The following is a 19,985-nucleotide window of genomic DNA, read 5'->3' as shown; positions in this document are numbered from 1 at the left end:
ATGAAATTTTAGTCAAATGGAAAGGGGACACACCAAGAATCTATGGACCAAGTTTGTCAATATAGACATCAGAATACAGATCAGAAGAAATGTGCGTTAAGACCTTAATTTGCCCACACTTACTTATGCATATGGATAAACTCGAGCTTGCTGCCTTCACACATGCATGTATCCTCTCATCCTCAATCTCCCTTACCCCTGTATCTCCTCTCCTTTAAAATCCTCCCAGCCTCTTATAGTTCTCTTCCTTCGGACCCCTTCCCACCAGCTTTCAGTGTCCCTACTTTCTCTTGCATCTTATAACTCCACCCCTTTCCCCGCCCAGTGGGAAGGGCTGTTTCAAGTGACATCTAAAAAGTGCACTACAAACTCTCATATCAATAATTTAAAAATATATATACGTGCTGGTCGAAAAAAATATATGGCCCGGTAAGATGTTTGATGACTGAAAACAAGGAGTAACAGCCAACATTCAGGAAGCCGTGGGAATATAGTCTTGCTGCACACGCCTCTCGTAAGGTCTCGGAACCAAAGTTTGGGAGTCTGTAGTGAGGGGGGACATTAAATAAGTAAAGCACTGCTACAACAATCGGCAATGGCGGCGGGCAGGTGCTGGCGAGGTTGGTTGGGGGCGATGCAGCGAAAGTGGGGCTTTTTCTTGGATGTTAGTGTCCTTTGTACCGGGACACCTAGCGCTGGGGGTGGGTGGTTGTTGTCGCCCTGGAAATGAGCGGGGCGGGGAGGAGGAGAGACAAAAAAAGCAAGATGGAAATGAAGAGGGGAGGGGAGGGGGTAGGGGAAGAGAAAAAAGAGGTTCTACTGGTTTGGGGAATTAACGGTGGACACTGGTAGTCGTGAGATGACCAGCAAATGTTAGTCATTTTTTAGGATGCAGGACGCGAGTTTGTAACTGAATATAACGAACTTGCCTCATTCTTCAAAGACCTTGCATGATTGTGATTTTTCATGACGTCTTCAAACAACTTTCCCAATGAAATTTTGTAGCACCACGCAGAAAACGATTGTTTTACCTCATCCACTTTTAAGGTGGAACTGGCCAATATTACGTGTATTATACCTCTAGTAAGAAGGCAAAATGACACCTGAAAAAGCTGTCTGCCTGACATAGTACAGTGTTTTCAAGATGCTTAGTTTGTTAGACTATTTTCCCAGTTCGGGCTCTAACTGTCTGTACTTCTGGATTTGTAGTTGAACTGTGATTTTGTTTTCTGCAAGCTCTAATATTTCTAAATCTTTCTTTCTAAAATATTCTTCCAATGTGGAATACATTTTTCTATCATGACTTTATATAATTTGTATAAAATTTGTTGAGGCACTGTTGCCACATTGGTAATTTTGATATTGGCTTCTTTGTCGCCAACTCTGAGTAATGATAGTTCTTTATTACCACTATTATAATAATGTGTGCCTCTCTATGTTTCCTTAAGTTATCATCTTTCATTCTTCTGAGCTTCTTGTTCCAACGGGCATTCTGCCATTTGGAATAGAGTTGTCGTTTGTATTCCAATGAGTTTGTGTGCAAGACTGCTCGTTGTCTTTTGTTTACTGTATGGTTGCCGAGCTCTTTGGACTGGAAGTCAGCTTGAAGAAGACAGAAGTTCTCCATCAGCCCGCACTTAAGGAAGATTACTACCCTCCCTGCATCACCATCCGCAAGGCAGAGCTGAAGACAGTCCACCAGTTCAGCTACCTGGGGTGCACCGTCTCGACAGATGCCGAGATCGACAAAGAGATTGACAACAGACCAGCAAAGGCAAACAGCACATTCGGCAGGCTGTACAAGAGTCTGGAACAACAAGCTCAACAACAAAGGCTCAAAGATCAGCGTGTACAGAGCCATTGTATTGACCACCCTCCTGTACGGCTCGTGGATCACCTACTGTCACCGCCTACGACTCCTTGAGCATTTTCACCAGCGCTGCCTCTGCATCATCCTCAACACCCACTGGAGTGACTTCGTCACCAACATCGAAGTCCTCGAACAGCGGAGGTCACCGGCATCGGGGCCATCCTGTTGAAGACGCAGCTCCGCTGGGCAGGGCACGTCTCCAGGATGGAGGATCATCACCTGCCCAAGATTGTGCTGTATGGCGAACTCTCCACTGGGCACAGAGACAGGGGGGGCACCGAAAAGGAGGTACAGGGACTCTGAAGAAATCCCTTGGACCTGTCACATTGACCATCGCCAGTGGTCTACTCCAGCCTCCGATCACGAGGCCTGGCAACACACCATTCACCAGTCTGTCTCCTCCTTCGAGAACGCACGCAGGGCTGGCCTTGAGGACAAAAGGAGAAGGAGGAAGAACCGTGACACAGCAGCACCAAACCCAGAACAGATTTTCCTTGCAGCCACTGTGGCCGGGTCTGTCTGTCCTGTATTCGCCTCGTCAGCCCTGCAACGAACCTGCAACAGATGTGAGCAGCCCCCTTCCTGAATCTTCATTTGCGAAGCTAAGCCATGACTGTATAAAGGATGGGAGGATTGTGCTGTGATTGTTTAGCTCTCTTTCAGTGCAGACCAAACCTGGTTAACAATGGATCCTGTTTATCACGATGTTCTTGAGTCGTTCTTTTTCACAAGTTGAAAAATACTTAAAATCTTTTGATGGTAACTGTTGCAAAGAGTGGAATCAAATGAACACAAACAGATAAAAACAGTATCTAAAAGTGTTGAGAGGGAGAGAGAGAAAGGAAACTTGTACTGTTCATAGGAACAGGTATGTAGGTACTTTGGACTTCTGAATTTAGTAATATGAGAACTCATATGTACGGATGCCTGTACGTTGGGCATTTTTAACCTGTGGAACAGCCTGTTGTCCCTTGGTCACCTTCACTGAATTCTGTGCCTTTCCTTTACTCTGAGGAAAGTTTGATTGTCTGATATTCAGACTGCCAGTTTTTTGAAAATCTCAAAGTTTATCTGTTTTGATCTGCGGTTAGTTATGTGATAAACACATTACGTCGTCACAGCTTTTCTCTGAGCTTGTGTAAATGAACAAGTCTTCCTTTCACAGAATTGACACTTATTAGGCAGCATGTACCTTGTGCTGAACTGGTACTTGGGGTCTGTGCTGTTGCTCTCATCCACTCCTGAGACCCTGGATGAAAGAGAAAAAGACATTTGATGTCTTCAATGTAAATTGAAAAATAATTCCTATTTGTAGGAGTCATTTTTCAATCCACATTATGCACACTTTTACCTCATTTCTCTTAATTATTAATTTCTCTTTCAGCCACTCAAGTTGCTGTCTACGGTACTGTAATATTTAAATTACCTTGGTTGTATTTTCCCTGTTTTGTACTGTGTTTATCACTGAAGCATTTCTGCTGTGGGTTTGGATATCTCTGCAGCTTTGCGTGTCCAGATAAACTTTTTGTTTATTTATTTACAAGTACAGCGGGGAGCAAGCCCTTTCAGCCAAATGAGCCACACTGTCCAGCAGCCCACCAATTTAACCCTATTCTAATCACAGGACAATTTACAATGACTAATTAGCCTACTAGCTAGCACATCTTTGGACAGTGGGAGGAAACTGGAGCTCCTGGAGGAAGCCCACATGTTCAAGGGGAGGGAATGAAATCTCCTTGATAGAGTTAATGCTTTCTCAAGTTGGACTCTCTCACTTCAGAAGTAATCTCATTTCCAACTGATTCCTTCAGATTTTCAATATTAATACAAGCTTGCCTGCATTATGGTCCCTGCTCCTAGTTGCAATCCACACCAAGCTTGATGTGCATTCTTCTTTGTCTCATATGAGGATGTTTAATATGATGTAAATTTCACCTTTGTGATTAATCAGATGGAATAAATACTTCTGTCTGCTGAGGTTCTCTCTGCTAAGAGCTGGTATGGACTTAATAGTCCATACCCAAATGCACAGAACCTGAATCCAGTGAACCTGAATACACAGTCGCCATTACAAATGCAAGGTCAGTTTTCTGGAGAGGGAACCTTCCGAAAGCATCTGGCCTGGATGATGTTCCTCACCGTGTCCTTAGATCTTGCATAGATCAGCTGGCAAGGATATTTGCAGGCAATTTTAACTTCTTCCTGCTCCAATATGACATTCCCACCTGCTTTGAGAACACCACTTTTATCCCAGTATCTAAGTAAATCAAGGTAACATGCCATAATGTTTGATGTTTCTAACGCAATGCTTGGTGTTTCTAACCGCTACCATCATGAAGTACTTTTGAGAGCCCAGTCATGGGGCATGCATTGATTCCAGTCTCCCAAACAATGTAGCAATGTTAACTCAATGCATTTTACTTGCTGCTGAACCAGGTCTGCACCATCTCCTTGGCTCTACATTCATTTCAAGAGCATCTGCACAGTAATGACAGCTGTGTTACACTACAGCTCTTTCTTCAATTCTATAATTCCAAGCATACGTCTCCAACCTTGTAGAGCAGCAATTCAACGCTTCCCTTTGCAACTAGCTTTGGCTTCCTGATCAACAGACTGTAGTCAGTAAGGTTAGGCAGCAAAACCTCTGCCATGATAATCATCTTTACTTTGACCTTCACTGATTTTTATCAGTACACCATAGAAAACGTCCTACATGGATGCATCACAGCTTGATATTGTAGCTGCTCTGCCCATAACCGCAAGAAACTCCAGAGACTTGTGGTCACAGCTCAGCTCATGGAAACCATTTATGAACTTTGTCTACATTTCTTCCTGTAGAGCAGCCAGTTTTGTGAAAGGCCGCACTGATCCTGGTCACTCTTCCCTCTGTAAGATACAAAAGCCTTAAAGCATATACCATTTGGCTCAAAGAAGTGCTTCTATCCCACTGTTTTAAGACTATTTGAATGATTCCCTATATGATAAGATGGAATCTTGACATCCCAATGCATCTCCCTATGACCTTGCATTTTATTGTCTACCTGCAGTGTGCTTTTTCTGTAACTGTAACCCTTTATTCGTCACTCTGTTGTTTTACCCTTTACCATTTCAGTGCATTGTTGTAATGAATTTATTCGTATGAAGTATGCAAGACAAGTTTTTCCAATTGTGGATGTGCAGACTGATATTGGATAATAGCAACTTCGAATATTTAAAGGGCTCCTTACCCTTTCAGATACCTTTGTAGAAAAACTAAATCTTTTAGAAATATTGGAAAAATTAACAATGTTATAAGCTAGGCCTCAGCTGGAACATTATATGCAGTTCCTGACATATGGGTATGATATGGTGCATGAATAGGATTCACATTCCGGTAAGATGGCAGCAGGTTTGGTCACAGTGGCTTCTTTGGAGGTCAGCCAAAGGTGTTACTGTCTTTTTTTAAAACATTGCAAGACCCTGCTGGATGTAAGAAACTGAAGGAACTGGACTTGGTGTGGATTGTGTTGCTGCCTGTGTCAGAGAGGCGTCGGAGGAGACGGTGTGCTGTCTAACCGCTTTTCTTGTGATTGCAAGATCCTGTTGGACGTTGTTAATGTGGAATGGTGCAAGTTCAATTCATTGATTTATTGGTGGACTATGGGGGAGCTGCATGGCTTTGGTTGTAGCAAGGACAAGGCCTCAAGCTGTGATGTCACCATATGCAGCAGAGAGAGGCATTGGAGTTGTTGCACTCCTCTGGAGTGCCAGAGGCGGTGTGCAATGTGACCAAGCTGGAGTCGGTGCTGCCCCTAGTGTTCACTGTGCAGAAGACGAGACTGCTGCAACATTCATGGACTCAGGGACTTAGACTGTATATCTTTTGTGTGACTGTATTTTACTGATATCTTGTATATGCTGTATGTGGCTTGTGCCCTGTATGTCTGTTGGTATTGTGTTTTGCACCTCAGCCCCAGGGCAACATTGTTTTATTTGGCTCTATTCATGGGTATTCATATATGTTTGAATGACAATAAATTTGAGCTTAATCAGGCCTGACAGTTTCTGAGATTTAAGAAAATGTCATCTGCACCATATTTCATTTGCACTATAATTCGATTTGCATTAAGTCCTCCTTCCTTGATCCCAACATGGACACTGTTTGTTTGCACTTCCTCTCCATTTCCTCCTTCCATATTTGTGTAAAGTCAACAATCTGTCTGTTTACAAATACTTATTGATGTGAGTATTTTCTATTTTTATATCAGATTTTCAGTTTAACCTTCTGGGAGCAAGTGGAAGTGTTTGAAGTTTAAAAAGGATTTGCTAGTATTTGGGTGAAACTGGATGAAAACCGTATTTCATTTATTTTTGGTACCTTAAATGGGTTGAGTGTTTTATCCGACTGCCCAGTGTATCTAACAAAATCACTATATCCTCAGTTTTGTCTTCTAACAAAATGGAAGTATTAGAACCTTGTCTGTGCGTCTGCTGCTGGTATACGAAGTGCTGGGAGGTGGGTCATTGCTATTGAGAATTCTCATGGTAGCCCTGCAAACTACAATAGAGGAGAAAAATGCCATTTGGAAGCAGTGGAAAATGAAACAGGAAGATAAAAATCAACAGACAAGTTAGGAAGAGAGGAGTTAAATAGTGCAGAGTTGGGTATTGCATTCCATTTCTCTTCCCTCTGCCCACACCCCACCCCTTCCCCTTCCCTACCTCATGCAGTAGTCTGATTGGGTCCCATACTACAGTGAATGACTGGTGCCAGAGTTTGCAGCATTTTGTTGAGACACCGTTGTCTATTTGATAAAAGACAGAATAAAGTAATCGTCAGGGAGTCAGTATAAAATAAAAATGATAGCCTAATGAGGACCTTTATAGTTCAATAATTTTCCCCATTTTTTTTGGCTTGTGCTAAATCTTATTGTAAGTCAGAAGTGTGTGATCTTTCGATCTTTCTTTTTAGATAAGTCGGAAACATCAGCATCAGTGTGCAAAATAAATCAGAAATGACAGTGGTGGCAGGATGAATTACAGCCATAATGTATTACATAGTTGCAAACACATTTCAATGTTTAATATCTAACTTGTAATAAAGATGATAGTTTTTCTTTATTTTCTAGTGCTCACTAGATGCCATATATCTACATTAATGAGGGATCAGAGCTGGAGTGGAATATGCCCTTTACTGAAGAAAGATTTTCCAATCAGACATTTTGCTGTACTGAAGTATGATATTTTTCTGATATTTAAGCATTATGTGTTTATATGTGCATGTATATATGTTTGTGTGTGTGTGTATATATAATGATTTCTAGAGAGGTTCACTAGGTGATTAATCTCTGTATGAGGTTTCTATCCAACAATAATAGAACTAGCGAGAGGCGGGGTAGAGATGTGTTTCTAGCAAAGGAGGTGTAAGGTGTTCCTTCCCAGCTAGCCTGCAGGTCACCCTTGGTCAAGATGTGGCACCTGCTTTAGCTCTGTGATCAGGGTCAGGTGAAGCCATAGGAACTGGTGGTATGTGCAGCTGGTGCATATTACAAGTGCTGGTTATGTGACCACTAATGTCAAGCAGACAATCTCTGAAGAGTATTGATAATGGCTGGGGTCACCCATCTTGTAAAGATGCTGCCCAGAAGAAGGCAATGGCAAACCACTTCTGTAGAATTTGCCAAGAGCAATCATGGTCATGGACCTCGATCGCCTACGTCATATGACACGACACATAATGATGACGTTTGGAACTAAGTTAGTGAAGTAACTGACTCTCTCAAGTGCTTCTTGTACAGACTTGATGAAAGTCTCTGGTGTTCTTGTCACTCGATGAGATCATGTCTAATCTGTAATTTAGCACCAAACATCTCCCTTTTCCACGTGCTATAATACCTTATGTTAACCTAACACTTTCAAGCTCTGATTTAAAATAAGTAATTGATCTACATAGCGCCAACAACTGCTATTTTGCAAACAAAATCCAAATCCTTATTCCCTCTGAAAGAAATGTTGGTGTTTGATTATAAGCAAGCTCAGTTTTGCTGGGTAGTTTGATGTCATTGGATGATGTGAAAACTGCATAAGGAACCTTCCAATTGTATAAGAGGTTTCTTTCATTGTATAATTGAACATTTTTCTCCCTTGAATTGTGAGAACGCATTGAGAAACACCATCTGCCTCTGAAATGGTCAGTTGATGCTCAGCTGCTGGCACCTGACCTTTAAATCAGCTGGTAGGTTAAAGTTAACTTGAGGAGAAAAATCCAAATGATATTTTGGTATTGGATGAGGCATGAAGCTGAAGTCCAGTTCCATTCAGATACATATAAACAATTCCATAAAACAATTATAAAGAAAAATAAAGAATTTTTGCTAATATTGTCTGGCTCTTTCAATCACAAAAACAAATGATCTTTTTTTTTAATCTGGTAGGAATTTCTTGTATAGATACTGACTGCTCCCTTACCTATATTATAGTGGGAGTATTCAGATGGAATTAATTGGCCAGAAAGCATGTTGAAAAATCCTAGGCTGGGAAAGATATATTTGCTTTGATCTTTTTAAAACGATTTTGTGTATGTCATTTGGAAAATGTTAACTTTTCACTTTATTTTGTTCTAATATAACAGAGCTACCAAAAAAGTACAGGATGATCAGAAGCAAGAGGACCAAAACACTAAAATCAAGAAAAAGGCCAATTCAAACAGGCGCAAAGTATATGGTTTGACAGCCTCGGAACCGATTGATGATGTCTTTCAGGTCCAGTATTATCCGAAGCCAGTGTTTGACATTGAGACGGCAATTGAGTCTCTGAAGAAATTTCAGCAGTTAGATTTTACTTACCCAAAGCAGCCTGTTTACATTGATTTGCAGCTTGACATGAAACTGGAAAAGAAGGTAATAATGTTCATAAGTATCTACTTTACATTTTGATCTGGCAACATAGAAAGCTTTAAAACATTAAGAAATAGCCTAAGTTACTGATTTTAAAATTCTGTTTCTGAGAGGAATCAGCGAAGTGTTTCTGTGTTCCTTTATGTTATTATTGCAAGTAAGTAGCTATTTAACCTTTTACTTATTATGCACAAAGAGGTCTTCTAGTCTATCGGTTTCATGCTAGCTCCCAGTTGAGAAATCCTTAGAGCCCCAGTCCCATTTTCTTTCTTTTGTAACCCTTAATGTATCTTGTTTTTCTTGCATGAGCATCATCTCCCTGTTCGTTGCTTTTGGCATTGATGTGGAATTACTTACAGCAGTATTTCTGGAATGTGGGAGGAAACTGGAACACCCAACATAGGCTTGCACATTTCTGTGGAGAATGTTCAAGTACACACAGGCAGCATATTCAAAGTTCAAAGTAAATTTATTATCAAAGTTCACGTATGTCACCACATACAACCCTGTGGGCATACTCAGTAAATCCATAATAGAATAATAATAGAATAGCTGCACCATCTTGGGCATTCAAAGGACAACAAACTGTCAGTACAGTTTGTAGGAAGGAAGGAAATAATAATAAATAAGCAATCAATATTGAGAACATGAAATGAGTCCTTGAAACTGAGACCACAGGTTGTGTGACGATTTCAGTAGTGGGGTAAGTGAAGTTGAGTGGAGTTATCCCCCTTGGTTCAAGAGCATGATGGTTATAGAATAATAATTTTCCTGAACCTGGTTGTGTGAGTCTTAACGCTCCTGTACCTTCCAGATGGCATCAGCAAGAAGAGAGCATTGGTGGTTTCCTTGATGATGGATGGCTGCTTTCTAGCGACAATGCTTTTTGTAGATGTGCTCCATGGTGGGGAGGGCACTGGTGTTTCCATAGCAGGCTGTGATGCAGCCAGTCAATATACTCTCCACTGTACATCTATAGAAGTTTGTCAAAGTTTTAGATGTCATGGCAAATCTTTTCAAACTCCTAAGAAAATAGAGGCGCTTCTGTGCTTTCTTCGTAATTGCACAAAGAGGTTAATGCAAGTAGGCATTTTCTACAGGGGCTGGGTGATACCAGAAGTAGAGGTTATAGTTCTAAGGTGAAAGGTCAAATATTTAAGGGGAAACTGAGGGCGAACTTCACTTGATGGGTTGTGCAAGTGTGGTACGAGCAGAAGTGGTGGATGCAGATTTGATTGTAACACCTAACAGAAGTTTTGATAAGTGCGTGGATGAGAAGGATATGGAGGTTCTATTGTCTAGGTGAAGGTTGTTGGGACTAGACAGAATGACAGTTCAGCATGGACTAGATGGGCTGTTTCAGTGCTGCAGTACTCTGACTCAATGACTATTAGTTCCCTTTTCATTTAGATGCAGATATTATAAAGTAAAACTCTGTTAATCCAGCACACTTGGGAGTTGGTGGTGGTGGACTAGCAGATTTTCTAGACTATCTGATGTCATTTTATTATTACACAAAACACTTTGAATTTACGGTTTTTAAGTGAAACTGGAAAATGTGAGGTAGTACAGGAAAAAGAATCTGCTAAGTTTCAAGGGAAGTGGTCTTGGAGGACAACAAATATCCAGTAATCCAGATTTTGAATAGTTGGATCATGTGGGATTATCTGAATTTCACTGTAAGTAATTCCTGGCATTTATGTACCTTTTGGTTCATTTTTCTAGAACAAAATCTGTTTCTCTTTAAATTTTCAATCTCATTGCTCTGTATACAAGTCTGTTAACGTTGGGTCTATTTGTCCCTTTAACTAGCTCTGCTATCCTTCATAGAATTGTCAACCAGGAAATGTTATCATAACAAAGAAAAAGTACTGTGACATAAGTTAACACCCACCTTCAACTGGCATTTTATTCAAATGCATTTTTTTTTGTTTATTAATGTATATCAAGCCAGAAGGCTAAGAACTGTAATCTTTATTGTTCTGGTAATTTGAAAGTAGTTGGTTCAGAGTTGAGATTTTTTTTTGTTGTACATACGAAAGCATTATTTTATTGAATATCCTTTAATTTTCTTTCCCCAATTTGTATTGTCTCATTCTCTCACCAAACGAGCAGTAAGATTAATTGCTAATCAATTTTATCAAGAAGGGATGAGAATGGATTTTGGAATTATTTCTTGCTTTCAAGTAACTTGGAATGTTTCTTAATGGCAGTTGCTTAACACAACAATAATAATCATAACGGAAACTTGGTCAGGTGTGCTATGTTAATCTAAAAGAAAATGTAAAATGAATGTTAATTATAGTTCACGACATTTTGACCATGACTTGAGATTTTTCTTGTATTCAGAAAAAAGTGGATCCATTTGTCAGAATTGTACAGTTGCCGTATTCTTTTATGACCAAGCTCAATACTGTGGTTGTATTCACAGAGGTGAGTAAGAATTGTATACATGTTTAATTTTATTTAGAAGTTCCTTGTAATAGATTTTGTAAATTTTTGTGTGTTCCATGGATGGGATGTAACTCTAGGTAAGCTGTCCTAGACCACCAAAGACCAGAATGAGATGTTTATTGACTTAGTGTTCTAGAGCTTTATGAAGAATGAAAGAAAGGACACTGCCCAAATGGGAAAATTGAAGATCCTTTTTAAAATTAAAGCTCTAGTTCCTTTTTCATGTCAGGTCTGATTGATTTACCTTTTGCATATGACTGCCTAGAATCTGTAGTTTGGCTAGGTATCCCATGAAACTTTAATCATGTGTATTCTGTTATTGATTTTGTAATCTTTCAAGTGTGGGATTACTCTCAGTAGTATCCTCCAATTAGGATTCTTTAAAACACTGCAGATGTTTGAAATCTATAATACAAATATAGAATGCTGGAAACACTCAGCAGCTTGGGCAGCATTAGTGCAACGAGCAACAGTTAATGTTTAAGGTCAAAGATATTTTGTCAGAACTTTGTGTTCTTCAAAGGATCTTTAAGCTGAAAGCTAATTCTTTCTGCTCATGCTGCTTGACCTGCTGAACATTCCCAGGATGTGTTAAAGTCTCTCTTCAGTAACATATCTAAATATACTGGTCTCCCTTCAGAATCCGGAAGAAGTTACTGTTGCTCAGCAGCATGGAGCGGATGTTGTGGGTGGAACAGAACTTATACAAAAGGTACGTACAAATGATGCAAGTGAATTTACTTTGCACAACTAAAAGTGAATACACCATCAAAAAGTTCCTTACTATCATGCTGATCTATTTGTGAAATTTGTTAATTAGTGATTTTATTTTTAGAATTTCAAAGTTAAGAGGTATCATGCATTTTTGCCTTGTAATGTAAATCATGAAGCACAATTTTAGGTAGCTATTTCTGGCACTATCATTTTTTTTTGGGGGGGGGGGATAATTAGGGCCTCCTTTCTAGGCTGTTTTTTTTCAGCCCCAAATTCTTGGTGCAAATCATTCAGTATAAAGGGTGCAGCAGTTTTGGAGGAAAACAGTCTTTGTGAATTAAGTGAAAGAGACATCGTGTTGTCTCTGCAACTGAGAATCTGCGTGACTCTTAAACTTGGATGGATACTGGGTACCCTTTATTTGACAAAAACCGTTGCTTCAGTAGAGCATTTCTACCTTCTGTTGACCTTCTTACGTGAAAACTAATAGACACTTCCTTGCCCAAGGCAACCAGCGCATCTGTCTGTTCATACTTCTCACCTGATTACTGTTTTTCCTTTGGCTTCTAATCATGGATTCGTTACTTTGAGGATTTATGGATTTTGGACTGAAGATCAATGGCTGTCACAGGTCCCTGCTTTTCAAGAAGAAGAGACTTGTGATGAGTCCTAGGTACTGGACGCTCTCGCAAGCTCACTCAAAAAACTGCTATTATTTTATATATGTTGAAACTGGTTTTCCCCCCTCAGATCTCTCTCGACTCATTCTATAGCTTAGTCCATTTTTTCGTACTTGTAGCAATCCTAATAAGAGGTAGGAACTGCTGTTCACTGATGTAATATACTGCAAACATCAGCACTTAGAAATTAGAATAGAATATATTAAGTGAACAGAGATGGATGCTGAACTTGAACAGCATTCAGTGTTGTGCAGTTGAAACTGAATCTGCAGATTTGCTACTTTGCTAACTTATATTCTGCCAGCGTACAATAGCCTTGTTACTTGGTGTCCAATACTGAAACTGCAACACTGCACACCCTGTTAGGGAAACAATCTTCACACCACTTAGCCTGTCAAGTCCCCTCGGAAAGGTACATGTTTCAGTGAGACCTCACAGTATATCTGTTCTACTTAATCTTTCCTTAGGACAGCCGTGCTCTCCCTGGGATGTTCATTACCTTGCTTATAATAAAAACAAAATAACATATCACTAAGCTGTTGATTTGTTGCAAAGCTTTTTCCTTTTATAATCCATTCTTTTTTGGCAATCTGCCTACTTCATTAAATACACTTTGTGTTAATTATACAGCAGCAGCCTAACGCTTGGCAGTTAACCTAACACTTAACAGCACCAGCAACTGTCAGAAGCTTATGTTCTCCCCATCATTGTGTGGGATTCCTCTGGATGGTCCAGCTTCCTCCCACATTTCAAAGAAATACAGGTTAGGGTTACTAATTTGTAGAAGGCTATGTCGTGCCAGAAGTACGGCGACAATTGGCTACCCCCAGCAAATCCTTGGACTGCGTTGGCCATCAAAGCAGATGACACACTTTTCTATGTTTTGATGTACCTGTGACAAATAAAGCTCAACTTTAATATTGTTTCCTAAACACTAATATTTGAGGTTCTTGAACAATTAAAATAATAATCTGCTTTTTTCATACTTTTCCAAATAAGGAAGAGGATCTTGTATTTTTTTTCATATTCAGATTTATTTAGTTATTACATGTATATTGAAACATACTGTGAAATCGGTTAAATGCTTTAACAGCCAACACAGCCCAAAGATGTGCTGAGGGTAGTCTGCAAGTAGAGTTGACCTCTGGTGCTCTCTGAGGTTTGTTCATTCTCTGCACGATGGTGTGAAGTTCTAATGGATGCTCTGACTCCAATGACGCAATGGAAGGCGGCATCTATAGAAATGAATAAATAGTCGACATTTTGGGTGAAGACCCTTAATCAGGATGGGAAAGGAGGGAGAAAACACCAGAATAACGAAGTGTGGGACGGGAAGGAGGATAACTAGAAGATGATGTGTGAGCCAGGTGGATAGGAAAGATAAAGGGCTGAACAAGAAGGAATCGTAGGAGAAAGGGAAGTGAGGGGGGGACCCAGGGTGAAGTGATAAGCAGGTGAGATGAGGTGGCTTTGCCATAGAAAAGCAGCACTCATCAGAGATCCTCTCCACCCAGTCCATGCTCTCTTCTCACTGCTGCCATTAGGTAAAAGGTACAAGAGCCTCAGGACTCACACCACCAGGTTCAAGAACAGCTACTACCTCTCAACCATTAAGCTCTTGGAAAAAAAGGGGATAACTATGCTCATTTTATTTCTGGTATCCCCACAACCAATGATCTCACTTTAAGGGCTCTTTATCTTGGTATTTCATACTCTTGTTATTTATTGCTATTTATTTGTATTTACGTTTGTATAGTTCATTGATCCTGTTTACGGTTACTGTTCTATAGATTTGCTGAGTATGCCTGCAGGATAAAGAATGTTAGAGTTGTATTTGGTGACATGTATGTACTCTGATAGTACATTTTACTTTGAACTTTTCTCTGTTAAATGGGTTAATTTGTGCTGTTACGTACTCGTGACACATGACAGTGGTGCCCTTGTCATGTGACTGGGGTTGAAGCTATACTGGACTTGAGGTGATGGTCTTGTGATGGTGGAATGACGTCATTTTCCCGCCAGTAGAGATCATGTGACAGGTTTTTTTTTTACAGGTTATAAAAGGTAGACCCCACCCTGTGAGGAGGGGCAGTTCGTGGCTGGATTTGCCAGGTTGACTTCATGCCACTGCGTGTTTTAAGTGATGACGCAGTTTAATTGAAGGATGAAGTTTTTATTTAATGCCTAAAGTTTAAAAGGTCATTGCCAGCAGGTTCTTTACGATTCTGCTAGTTTGAGGAAATTAGTGGAGAGTGAAGATTGGAAGTTCGGAAGTTAAAGATCGAGGAGAATCGCTTTCTATGGTGAAACGGGGGCGACCTTTGTTTGATCCTTATTTGGAAGGATTTCGTTGACTATCTTCGTGTTAATCCCTGGGTTTACCAGAAAGATTGAGGATAGTGTGGAAGGAAAGGTCAGTGCCTTTAAGCCGTTCTGTTTCGTGAATTCTTCGTGGGAAGTTCGACGTCGGGGATCGAAGCCAAGCGACGTGAAAGAGAATTTAAATCGTCCTGTAAAGTCTCTCCTTTTAAATGGACCGTGAGCATATCGAACTTTTGGCAATACCACTTTAAAGAACTGTTTTTGCAATACCACTTTAAAGAACAGTTTTTGCAATACCACTTTAAAGAACTGTTTTTGCAATACCACTTTAAAGAACTGTTTTTGCAATACCACTTTTAAGAACTGTTTTTGCAATATCACTTTAAGAACTGTTTTGGCTGCCGCTCAGCAGCTGTTTCCGGTTACGGTAGTGTTTGTTTACTTTTGGGGGGGTTTGTTTTCTGTGTTTAATAAACGTGTTGTTTGTTATAAGAAACCCTTGCCGAACTCATATATTTATTGTTGCCTGAATACATAACATTAAATATGGGGCTCGTCTGGGATCGAATCATTTGAGTTTAAATGCTTGCTGACTTTTAAATCGGTGTTTTGGGAACGGGGATTACTCGGTTCTTTTGTTTGGCTTGTTGTGGTATTCGGCAGCAATGAATATTGATGAGTTTCTGGCTTCGCCAGCTGCGGAGGTGTTGGCGAAGGGGCAAAAAACAGATGTGTTTGAGATAGCTAGTAGATTGCAACTTAAAGGTATTTTGCAGACTACATCTAAGGCTGTTATACAGTGAAAAATCGCGTCACACTATGTGGTCTCGGGTGTTTTTGATGAATCGATTTTAGAGTCGTTTCAAATAAGTAATCTGGAGATGTAGTTGCAAATCGAACAAGTGAAATTGGAACAAAGTAAAGCTGATTTGGAGAGGTGTAAGTTGGAGATGGATCAGAAAAAGAGAGAATTTGCTTATGCAATGGAGGAATTAAACTCTGGGAATCAGTCTTCTGGTTCTCAAAAAATGTTTGTTGCTAGTCAAGAAATTAAATTGGTCCATCCATTTAGTGAAACAGAAATGGAAAGGTATTTTCAACGTTTTGAAACTATTGCTCGGATGTCAGAGTGGCCGAAAGATAAATGGTCAGTGTTGTTACAGAGTGTAATTAAAGGCAAAGCACGACAAGTTTACACAGCTTTAACAGCTGCGCAAGCAATTGATTATGATATTGTAAAGATGCATATCTTAAACGCATATGAGTTAGTCCCAGAAGCATATAGGGAAAGATTCAGAAGTTTGAAAAAGTCTGTGGAAAAAACTTATGTGGAATTTGCCTATGATAAAGCTATGTGTTTTGAGAGATGGGTTTCTTCTAAAAATGTAAGTGGGGACTATGATGCATTGAGAGAGCTGATTTTAATGGAGAAATTTAAAAAAAGCATTCCTGTTGAAGTAAGGACCTACTTAAATGAGAAGGATACTGATAAATTGCAGGACTGTGCTAGATTAGCTGATGAGTATGTTTTAATCCATAAGAATAAATTTCCTCAGGGCAGAATTTTTAAGAGGAAAAATAACATGGAGACTCCAGGTAAATCTGATATTAAATCAGAGGTTAATGAGAAAGTTGATGAGAAAGGAAAGCCTGTGAAGTAAAGACAGTTTGGTCTTATTTGTAACTATTGTAAGAAGCCTGGCCATGTAATAGCTAACTGTTTCAAATTGAAAAAGAAAGAGAAGGAAGCAGTTCCAGATGCTTGTGTGCAACATACTGAAGCACCTGTAAAGTTACAGGGTTTGATAAAAACAAATGAGGCTTTGTTAGAGTCTGACCAAGTTCGAAAGGGATATGATCATTTTATAACTGAAGGGTTTGTATCCTTGAAAGAAGCATCTACTCTGGTGCCAATAAAAATCCTTAGGGATACTGGCGCTTCTCAATCACTGATGTTAGACGGTGTGTTGAAGTTTAATGAAGAGTCTGATACTTGTGAGGTAAATTACATAAGAGGTGTTGGAAGTGATTTTATGCCTGTACATTTACATAAAGTAAATTTAAAGTCAGGGTTTAGTTACTGGATTTGTTAAAGTAGGATTACAGCATAGCTTACCTGTGAAGGGTATTTCTTTATTGTTAGGTAATGACTTGGCAGGTGGACAAGTTTTTCCTGAAGTGCATTTGACAATGGAGTCAGAGGAACCAGAGTTGAATTCTAACACAGATTCTTCCTGTGTTGTGACTAGACCTATGGCTAAAAAGATTGATGCGCAGAATGAGGTTGTTACTCAGGACTGTTCAACTCAGGATTCGAGTTTTGAGGATGTGTCAGAGACTTTCTTATCTTCGTTGTTTGAACAAGATTCTGGGAGTAAGTCTGACTATAAAGATTTATCTTTGTCTCGGAAGGAGATGATAGCAGAGCAGAATAGAGACTCTGAGATTATAAAATTAAGAGAGCAGGTTTTACTAGATAGTGAAATTGATAAGGTGCCAGTAGGATATTACTTGGAAAAAGGAGTGTTGATGAGGAAATGGAGATCGCCTACAATTCCTGCAAGTGAGGATTGGAATGTTGTTTACCAGGTAGTTGTTCCGAAAGTTTATCAAAATGAGATTTTGACTTTAGCTCATAGTGTGTCTTTAGGTGGACATTAAGGGGTAAGGAAAACTGTGGACAAGATTTTAAAACATTTTTACTGGCCTGGTCTAAGAAAAGATGTGGTGATGTTTTGTAAAACGTGCCATACTTGTCAAATTGTGGGTAAACCAAATCAGGTTACACCAGTACCTCCATTACAACCTATCCCAGCATTTGGTGAACTATTTTCTAAAGTTATTGTAGATTGTGTTGGTCCATTACCAAAGACAAAAACTGGTTATCAGTATTTGTTGACTATCATGTGTACTTCTTCTAGGTTTCCAGAGGCAGTACCACTTAGGAATATAAAAGCTAAGACTGTGACAAAGGCCCTTATAAATTTTTTAACTTATTTTGGATTACCTAAGGAGATACAAACTGATCAAGGCAGTAATTTTATGTCTGGATTGTTTCAACAGATTGTTTATAAATTGGGAGCTAAGCAAATCACTTCGTCTGCATACCATCCAGAATCGCAGGGTGCCTTGGAGAGGTTTCATTCTACCCTCAAGAATATGATTAGGACATTTTGTGTGGAAAATGAAAGTGACTGGAATGAGGGTATAAACTTACTTTTATTTGCAGTAAGGGAATCGATACAGGAATCTTTAGGTTTTAGTCCATTTGAACTTGTGTTTGGGCATAGACTTAGAGGACCTTTAGCGTTATTGAAAGAACAATGGATTAGTAAGGAAGTACACACTAATTTGTTGGACTATGTTTTGAAATTTAAGGACAGGTTACATAAAGCTTGTAGCTTAGCTAAGGAAAATTTAAAGTTGGCTCAGGAGAAAATGAAGACTTGGTATGATAAAGAAGCTAGGATGAGGATGTTTAAGCCTGGCGATAAGGTGTTGGTTTTTTTCCCAGTGCAGACAAATCCTTTACAAGCTAGATTTCATGGTCCTTATGAAATTGTGTCTAAAATCAATGATGTGGATTACGTGGTAAAAACTCCAGATCGTAGAAGGTCAACACAACTTTGCCATATAAATATGTTGAAACCATATTTTGAGAAACAATCTGATACTGTGACTGTTGTGGTTAGTGAGAGTGAGTTTGATTTAACTAGGAACATGATAGATGATTCATCTGACTTTCATTCTAAATCCAACATTGTTTCTGTTAGGTTACCAAATTCAACCATTCTGGAAAATATGAAAAATTAGTACATTTACAGTTAGAGCAGAGACAACAGATGAAGGAGTTGATTTTTAAATATAAGGAGTTGTTTCCAGATGTTCCGAGAAGGACTACTATAGCTTCACATGATGTAGATGTTGGAGATGCCAAACCTATTAAACAACATCCATATAGGATGAACATGGAAAAATGTGAACTTGCTGAGAAAGAAATTGAATATATGTTAGAGAATAATATCATTAGACATTTTAACTTGAATTGGAGTTTGCCATGTGTAATGGTGCCAAAACCAGATGGTAGTATTAGGTTTTGTACGGATTATAGGAAGGTGAATGCTGTAACGAAAACAGATGCATATCCAATTCCTAGAGTAGATGATTGTGTAGATATAGTTGGAAAAGCAAAGTTCCTTACAAAGATTGATTTATTGAAAGGGTATTGGTGTGTTCCATTAATGGACAGAGGTAGAGAGATTTATGAGTATATGAGTATAATGTTCTTCCATTTGGGATGAAAAATGCCCCAGGTACTTTCCAGAGGATGATTAATTTTGTGATTCAGGGATTGAAAGATACTGATGCTTATATTGATGATTTAGTGACAGGAAATAATACTTGGGAAGTACACATTATTGCAGTGGAGAAGTTGTTTGAAAGGCTTTCAAAAGCTAACAACTATTAATTTAGCTAAGAGTGAATTTGGACATGCCACTGTGACTTACCTTGGTTATGTTGTGGGTCAAGGTAAGGTAGCTCCTGTTCAGGCAAAATTTCAGGCAATTTTAGAGATTCCCACTCCAACGGGGAAAAAGACTCTCAGAAGGTTTTTGGGAATGGTAGGATATTATCGGAAATTTTGTAAGAATTTTGCTAATGTTGCCCTTCCATTAACTAACCTTCTGCAGAAGAATGAGAAGTTTGTATGGACGGTGCCTTGTCAAGAAGCATTTGAAAAATTGAAAACAATGATATGTCAACAACCTGTGCTTAAGGCACCTTGGAAAACCTTTTTCATTGCCTGTGGATGCTAGTGATGAGGCTGCAGGAGCAGTATTAATGCAAAGGAATGAGGGTGATGAGGTTGATCATCCAGCAGCTTACTTTTCTAAGAAATTTAATAAGCATCAAAGAAACTATTCGACAATCGAGAAAAAATTGTTATCTCTTGTTTTAGCTTTGGAATATTTTGAGGTATATGTTGGTACAACTCAAAAACCACTTATTGTTTACACTGATCATAATCCGTTAGTTTTTCTGAGTAAGATGAAAAACAAAAACAGAAGA

The 19,985-nt window shown here is 39.3% G+C and overlaps 1 protein-coding gene across 4 annotated transcripts in view; it reads left to right on the top strand.

Moving 5' to 3' along the window:
* Positions 1–325: 325 nt before the first annotated feature.
* Positions 326–19,985, top strand: part of mrpl1 (mitochondrial ribosomal protein L1) — a 60,912-nt gene continuing 41,252 nt past the window's right edge. The window contains exons 1-5 of one of the 4 annotated variants that reach the window (XM_059988740.1): positions 326–429; positions 6,979–7,084; positions 8,481–8,748; positions 11,095–11,178; positions 11,840–11,911. In XM_059988740.1, coding sequence (XP_059844723.1) covers positions 7,008–7,084; positions 8,481–8,748; positions 11,095–11,178; positions 11,840–11,911 — 501 coding nt within the window. In that variant the 5' untranslated portion in view covers positions 326–429; positions 6,979–7,007. Of the gene's footprint in view, positions 621–6,978; positions 7,085–8,480; positions 8,749–11,094; positions 11,179–11,839; positions 11,912–19,985 lie in introns of all 4 variants that reach the window. The other 3 variants (XM_059988742.1, XM_059988739.1, XM_059988741.1) reach the window with 3 other exon arrangements.

Source organism: Hypanus sabinus, chromosome 14 (genome assembly GCF_030144855.1).
Source record: "Hypanus sabinus isolate sHypSab1 chromosome 14, sHypSab1.hap1, whole genome shotgun sequence".
Lineage (NCBI taxonomy): Eukaryota > Metazoa > Chordata > Chondrichthyes > Myliobatiformes > Dasyatidae > Hypanus > Hypanus sabinus.
The sequence above is the reverse complement of the archived record's forward strand: the minus strand, read 5'-3'. Positions and strand labels throughout refer to the sequence as shown.